Below are 8,223 nucleotides of genomic sequence, written 5' to 3'. Positions count from 1 at the left end.
TACAATATAGTAAAAAAATTGAATTTAATGTTACCCGTGATAGAGATAGGGATTTGGAACCAAGCTATATGACTGAAGAAGATCAGAAATCGTTTTACGTCGACGAAATTCGAAAGCTCCACTTCGAAATGATCTCCAGACCGCACGTGCACAAAAACATTTCTTCACTGCTCGATAATGTAAGATATTACCATGAGTTAATTGGTATACCACTTGCAGAAGAAATACGACTGGCTGAAAAAAAACTGAAAGGAAAATCTAAAAATTATCTCACTAGAGTATCTGGAGGACATGATGCCAAACTTGGATTCTTTCCATTCATTGTTAGTATACTTATATATATGTCGGAATAAGACCATAACGCGCAGGCCACATCGCGAACGAAGCTAAGCTAACTTAGCTCTCGTAGCCGGGGCATCTTATCATACATCGAGTATATAACCAACAATAGAGACGAAATAAGGGCCATCCATCCCTGGCGACGCATCAGGCAAATTGGCCTTATATCACTTTTAAAAATCCACTCTCTTTTGCGCTGAAATCACAAGTTAAAAAGCTGAAATAGTGCAGCGCCAACAACCTGTGTGTACGTCTCCGTATATTAGAAAAATATTCTGTATTTATTGTGTAGTATTTTTATTATGAAGCAAAAGACATTAGCCGTGGCTAACTAACTGTATTGATATGACTGACAAACCACAGACAACAACAATATTTTTTACAACATCTTACTTACCCTTTTAAGTTGTATGCATAACTCTAATCAAATAAGAGAATGTATTAATCAGACTTACAAGATAGGCAATAATGAATTTTAAAAGAAATATATCTACATATAAAAAGAAACATTTAACTTTGCATAAGTTGCAATTACAAACTCTCATCTAGTAAGTAGAAATTATTTACGTAACATGATCAGCATATTTTTGTGGACGTTTTAGTGCTCTACCTAATCTACATAATTTTATCTCTGAGTTTGGAAGCTCTGTCTGCAATATGGTATCTGAAGCTTTTGAAGTTTCATTGTCGTCTTCATCGGTACCATGTATTGGCTGTGGCTCTGTATTTCCAATAATTTCTTCATTAGTCCTCAATTCACATGGCCGCATAAAAATCTCATTTCTGTTGTATCTAGCACCTTCCATATTTTCCACAATGTAAGATCTAGGTCTACTACTTTTCTGCACTATTTTTCCCTTCATCCAAGTTTTATCATTTGGCATTTTCTTAAATCGGATGGACTGATTTACTCTGATCCCTCGTCTTTTAGTTGCAGTTTTGTCATAATTACTCTTTGTATCTTCTTTTTGTTTCATTAGTATTTTTCTGTCCTTCATATACGTGAGCTTAGGTACCAGCGTCACAAAGGAGCAGGGAATGTTAGCACGCAGCTGTCTACCCATGAACATAGAAGCAAAAAAGTGAACCTTACCTCTAGATATGCTTCTATCATTCAACAGAGCGAGTAAAGGTTCTTCATTGCTGCTCTCAGCCCTTTTAAACATCTTCTTAACCGTTTTCACAGCGCTCTCAGTTATCCGTTAGACTTTGGAAAGTATGGACTGGACTTAACATGCAAAAACCGCACTCTCTCTCAAATGACTTGAATAATTCTGAATCGAAAGAAAGTCCTCCATCTGAAAATAGTATAACTGGTACACCATTTCTAACAAATATTGCCTTTAATTTCTGGATCACAGATGCACTTCTCAAGTCCTTCAAGCCTTCAATTTCAATATAATTTGATAATGCATCTACAACTACTATATAGTGCTTCTGATTGAACTCAAATATATCACAACCACTTCTTGCCACGGCAGCATAGGAACCTTCGTGTATTTTAAAATCATTTTCTGTTTATTATCCTGATATTTCTGACATATATCACAACTGCTGACAAATTTCTTTATATCTTGCACTGTTCCCGGCCAGTATATAGTAAATTCAGCTCTATTTACCATTCTGGAGATACCAGGGCGTCCAGTACGAAGACTTTTCAGCATGTTACTTCTCAAGCTTTGCGGTATGATAATTTGATCACCCTTAAATAACAAGTCTTTAATCAATACTATCTCATCTCTAAATTGGTAGTATGGTTTTAATTCTTCATCAATGTCTTTGTAATATTTTGGCCACCCATTGAGGCAATTATTTTTAAGCTTGTTTATGATTGCATCCTCTTCGGCAGCTAAAGTAATTTTATTCCAGCATTCGGCAGTAACCGGTAGATTCTGTAGTAATAAGCACAGAACTAGGAGTTCAATATCATCATCTAGAGCTGTTTCTTGATCACAACCAATGAGAGTAAACTCCCTTGATAGAGTGTCAGCAATATATAAGTATTTTCCAGGTGTATATACAACATTCAGCCTAAATGGTTGCAGTCTCATAATCATTTTTTGTAATCTAACTGGCACTTTAGGTAGTGGTTTGTTAATGATTCCTAATATTGGTTTATGATCTGTTTCCACTCTGACTGTTTCATTCCCAATTAAATATTGCTTAAATTTTTCTACTCCAAAGCATATGGCTAACAGCTCCTTCTCTATTTGAGAATATCTTATCTGTGCATCAGTTAACGCTCTAGAAGCATAGGCAATAGGACATTCATCTTTAACCATTACCGCGCCCAATCCAACTGAGCTATCATCCACACTGAGTGTTAATTTTTTATTTTGATCATAAAATGTTAATACCGGAGTATTCGTTATAAGTTTCTTTAGTTCTTCAAACCTTGTGTTATGATTATTTTCCCATCTACAATCAACATCTGTCTTCAAGAGATTTCTTAATGGAGCTTTGATGTCTGCATATCCTGGAATGAATTTAGACAAATAATTAAACATTCCGAATATTCGCTGCAATGCTTTTTTTATCTTTTAGTGGTTCTAATTCTGTTATTGCTTTTACTTTTTCTTGGTCAATACTTACTCCCTTTTCACTAATAATATGACCCAAGAATGTAACTTCTTTAACAAAAAACAAACATTTCTAAGGATTGAACTTTATTTGATTTTCTTTAGCTTTTTCAAGTACTTTGCATAAAATTTCCTGCAGCTCCTCTTCTGATTCTGCCCAGCACAGTATATCATCTTGAAAGTCACGGTTGACTGTGACCATGGGACCTGTAAAGGGCCCGAAACGTCGGTTTGTTTGAAAAAACAAATATACGCGATTTAAATCCGGAAAAATAGTTTCATTTCCTATGTGTAACAATCGCGAAAACCTAAGAACTAAATTAAACTAAATTAAATGTTAAATTTGTAATTTTGCGATATTCGTCCATTAAAGCAAACTTCAAGTTAAACTGGTCTTTTCGAAGTGAAACAATTGACGACACCCGTTATTGTTTCAAGTTCGAGCTGGCCAATCGGAGCACAGTTGTCACAGTATTATTTGGCCGAATAAGTTTCAGCCAAATTAAATGCCATTTCGTCTCTATTTCTGGTTATATACTCGATGTTTTCATTCGTTCACACCGCGAATTAAGCTAACCGAGCTAACTAAACTAACCCAACGATCTCGCTAGCTATGTAAAATAATATGTCGCCCTTCTGCCGCCCTTCACCCCCGCACGTATACGCCATTACTTACTACGTATTTTCTTAGCTTTGCATGCAACTACGTGAGTAAGTTAACTAGCTTCGTTCGCGGTGTGGCCTACGGTTTAGAGAGACGTTGAGAGGAACACCCTCATCGCTAATTTAGTCAGTAATTTATTTGATAATTAGTATATTCACTTTTCGACTTGTACCGCGATTAACAGTCCTCTTGCGTTATTGTTCCATGTTAAGAGGATAGTTGTATCCAACTTCCCGATAAGAATTTCTCTAGAGAGGTTTAATTTTCCAGGCAGGTCTGCGAATCACACTTATTAATGGCAAAGCATCGGTGTGCGGAGCTTCACTGGTAACCTTAACTCGCTTAGTGACGGCTGCACATTGCTGGAAGGATAGCTCATACAAGGCCATAAGTATGCTTGTGGTTCTGGGCTCTTTGAGCATATTCATAAAGGAAAAAAGTGGCCAATCTGTGTCCACAAGTGATGTTGTCGTGAGTAATTTTCATTTCTACAATAGCCTTCGTTTAGTACTGCAATGTTTGTAGATCTACGTTAGAACCGTATTATGTTGAGCTCGGTTCTTTTCTAAAATAAGTACTACAGGGTTATTTGGTATACCATCGCTTTTTTGCGTGAAAAGTTTCTTGACCCTGTGATTTCTTGAACGCGATCACAATTAGCCACCGAGAGATCTCGGTGATTTAACTCCTTTGGACTTTTTTCTTTGGGACTACGTGAAAGATAAGGTCTATGCCAATAGCCCACAATCGATCCATAACGTCAAAGATAGGATTCGTGAAGTTATCGAGGTCATACAGCCGCAAATGTGCAAATTGGTGATGGAAAATTTCATGAAAAGAAGCCCTGCAAGCGCAGCCGTGGCGGCCATTCGACTGATATTATTTTCCATTATTAATGGCGTATTGTAAGGAGGAGGCTTTATACAATTAAATAAATATCCGATGATTTCGATTAAAAATACTCGTTTTTTTACATATCAACATGGAACCTCTTATTGGAAGACCCTTTAGATGAGCTAGACATCCTCCTGTCCCTCCAGCCGAGTAGGTTTCCAGTTCGGCGTGAGTGTGCCTACAGCTCCGCCACCAAAATGGAGATTTGGTAGTAGACTTTAGAGTTAACGGCTTAGCGGTGGCGACCGTTAGTTGCGCAATGCGCATCAGGAAGTGAGTGTGCCTACAGCTCCGGTGCCTATCTGGAAAGTAGAGAGGGTGTTGTACGTGCACCCTTTTGACAACCGGATAAAGTCTATGCAAACAGGCTGATCTGGGGTCAGGACCTGTCTAAGGTCCCTGTGCTTGCGCAGGCTATAGAACTCTTCGGGTATACCCTAAGGGTCGGTAGGGAGGGTCACTATAATCAAAACTTATGTAGAATGATGAATTATGAAGGGGGGTGTGTTACGATTATTTAATCTAAATCCACCTTGTACAGCTCACGCTGAGATTTATTTAACTCCAGCAGAGATGCCTCGAATTCAACAGTGCATGTTTCTTATATTCCAGGTCCATCCCAATTTTGACGCCCAGAAAATATTAAATGACGTAGCAGTAATAAGGCTTAAAAACAAGGTCAAAATTACTAGTGAGTGTTAATTCTTGTATTCCCCATTTCGTTTATGGGGATGGGATCGATAATACCACGATTTGACTATTCAGTAATTGTAACTTCATTAAAAAAAAAAACAACCAAAAGTTTATCGCCTTTTTTCAATTTCCATGGTTCTGACTTCTTGGTGACAATGTGACTGTTATGGACTCCTTTGTTAATTTTTAATAATGTTAAATTTGAAAAAAAAACTATTTATAACCTAAAATGATTTGAACAACGTTGTAACGTTCCGTTACAATATTCGCTTATTTTTGCGAAATTACTCCACTAGTTTGTTATAATTATTAATACAAAGATCGAAAACTTAGGACAAATTCAGTCGATCTTCAATATTTGCAATCTTGCAACTCCACCCATGAGATCCACACTCCATCTACCTGATCACCAGAACTTGCCCTCAGCGGAGCTAAAAAGAAAGGCAACAGCGCCTATTTAATATGTTTTAAGTAGTTTAAAATGTTTGTTGTAAGTTTATTAGTAAGCACTTTTTATATGTAATTTATGACGTGTGCCATCGCTCCATTCGTCTTTAACCTTTCATTCAGTAAAGTAGTTAGCATACAGCTTTGGTCTTTTATTCCATATATTAGGCCCATTAAGTTCCTGAAACACTCAATTTCAATGGAATTACAATGGTCAGTGGTTTCAACAAAATTGGAGACTTGGAGCACAGGAATGGGCTGTAAAACAGTGCTGTGATGCCTCATAGCACATTGAACATTGAAGCTGTTTTCTTACTCTGCTAATAATTTTATTTTTCTCCACATTTCAGAGACCGTACAAGTAGTCAGATTGCCAACACGGAATATGTTAGAGAAAACTTTCGAAGAATATCGGGCGTACATTGCCGGATTCGGAAGAATGAGTTCTAGTACGTATTTTACATATCATATCATCAGTAATAATGAAAAAATTATATTTTTTATGCGTATGTTACGCGATAACTTAATTTGTTAACAGATTTTCTTACCATTTTATTATTATTATACAAGAAATATTTGTCTTAAAACATAATTACATGGCATATCTTGTCATTATTAATGAAATCATTGTGATAAATCTGTAATTTGGAATAGAATAGCATAGAATATAATATACATTTATTGCAACGCCACAACACAGAGATACAAAAGAAATTATAACACAGACAAACAAAACAAATTAAAAAGAATTAATAAACAAAACAAAAAACAATACAAACTGACAAAAAGCAAAAAAGTCGTTATAACGCATTGACTTACAAATAAATGGACGACGGGTCTAATACAAAAACCACGAAAAAAATGTCCCAAGTCAACCTATTTAAACGTAGTGACATGTAAAGGAATATGAAAAAGCTAAAACGTTGAATTTAAATTGTAATGTCATCGCAGTACTGTCTAATTTTGCTTGCTTCGCTGTCAGTCGAACAAACGAAGACTAAAGCGTGAATGACGCTCTCTATACGATTTTAACGCCCTATAAGTTCGGACACTTTTTAGCGCGGACCCGACGTCCATATAATTGTAAGTCAATGTTATAACGACTACAAATTTTATGCTGTCATTTGTGCAGTTGTGGCGTACGCAAAGGACTGCATTCGGCATAAGCTACAGCCATGATTGACTGTGGCGCTGGTTTTCAATGAGCCCTGAGCCGAGATGACTGACGGAAGTGTGGAGACGTGAATTTGATAACAACTGGAATGCATGGGTCCATACTCAGTTTGTTTTGCCCTTGGTTTACTGGCTACATAGAATAACAGGAAATAAACGTTTTGTTTGCACCCGATTCAAATATAGTAGTCTATGTGACTGTTACAGGCGAGTTTCTTATAAACATCTCACGAGTGTTTTCCTGCCTAATTAAGTACAGTTACATACACTGCTTTATCTACACACATATTATAAGCTCTCTGTGATGTGTTCAGTAACAGCATGTTACGACTGGCGAAATGGCGGGAAATAAAAACTTTTCTCACGCATGTCACACACACAACTGTAGTTTTTATTTTTAATTCATAGACAAACTAGAATCGGCCCCAATTATCATATCGTTCGATATCAAGTAACGTGTGAAATTGTCAAAATTGTTTGCTATTGACATTTCATTTCGAATAAAACTTCATCTCGACTGATATTAGAATTGAGGTCCAATCAAATTGTTTTGTTTTTCAGAGATGTTCGAAATTTTAATGTAATAATAACATCGAATTCGATGGTAATACGAAGCAATAATAACATTTTCACAGATAAGAAATTTGTTCTAACAAAACAGTTCACCTTTATGCTGGTCGTAATTTGCGGTTTTTGAACTCATTATAGAGAGTTTATGATATTTGTGTAGAAAAAAAAAAATTATTTTACCAATATTTCTTTTCTGTTTTGTTTAGATAGTATTGTCGACAGCCATGTGAGATTGGGTTACAAGAAAATCAAAGTAATAGGTAACGAGAAATGTAAAGATTACTATGGCGATGTTTTAAAACCAACCTATATATGCGCCGGAGCACCAGACGGAGCTGCGTGTAGAGGAGATTCAGGGGGACCTTTGGCTTATAAGACAAAAAGTCAGTATTATCTGGTGAGTTTCAGAACATACGAAATAATTAATAAGTAAATAAAATATAAATATTAGACAACATCACACACATTGCTCTGACCCCAAAATAAGCAACTAAAGCATTGTGCTATGGAAATCGGAAATATCAACGCTACCACAAACACCCACACCCAAGATAGTACTTCATTGGCTTGGAAAGGCTTTCTTTCTCATTGGAAATCTGCGTCCAAAACTGTTTTTTCCACGCTAGCGTGGAAAATGGTTTTGAGATGCGAACTTGACGAGGGCCTGTGGTGCACCTATTGCTTTCTTTCGATGAAAAAAAAAATGCGTCATGGAATGACCTAATGATAACTCTTCCAGATTGGGGTATCATCATTTGGACCGCTGGACTGCGGCGAGAGCAGTGCGCCTTCAGTCTTTTCAAGAATCACGTCGTATATAGATTGGATACAAAAACAACTATGAACTTGATTGTAATATAACTT

General features: G+C 36.5%; 1 protein-coding gene across 1 annotated transcript; it reads left to right on the top strand.

Annotated features, from left to right (window-relative positions):
- Positions 1–68: 68 nt before the first annotated feature.
- Positions 69–8,223, top strand: LOC113234246 (collagenase-like). Its single transcript, XM_026469544.1, has 6 exons — positions 69–323; positions 3,853–4,053; positions 5,089–5,167; positions 5,967–6,065; positions 7,566–7,756; positions 8,099–8,223. The coding sequence occupies exons 1-6, from the start codon at positions 69–71 to the stop codon at positions 8,201–8,203; spliced, it is 930 nt and encodes a 309-aa protein (XP_026325329.1). The 3' UTR covers positions 8,204–8,223.

The sequence above is a fragment of the Hyposmocoma kahamanoa genome, unplaced genomic scaffold (assembly GCF_003589595.1).
Source record: "Hyposmocoma kahamanoa isolate Upper Pololo Valley unplaced genomic scaffold, ASM358959v1 82, whole genome shotgun sequence".
NCBI classification, from domain to species: Eukaryota; Metazoa; Arthropoda; class Insecta; order Lepidoptera; family Cosmopterigidae; genus Hyposmocoma; species Hyposmocoma kahamanoa.
The sequence above is the reverse complement of the archived record's forward strand: the minus strand, read 5'-3'. Positions and strand labels throughout refer to the sequence as shown.

Bases quoted from the DNA above. Each gene is read 5' to 3' on its own strand.
- LOC113234246 (XM_026469544.1), top strand. From the start codon at position 69: ATGACTGAAGAAGATCAGAAATCGTTTTACGTCGACGAAATTCGAAAG. The intron at 324-3,852 runs GTTAGTATACTT...TTAATTTTCCAG, and splicing joins TTGGATTCTTTCCATTCATT to GCAGGTCTGCGAATCACACT. The intron at 4,054-5,088 runs GTGAGTAATTTT...CTTATATTCCAG, and splicing joins TGTCCACAAGTGATGTTGTC to GTCCATCCCAATTTTGACGC.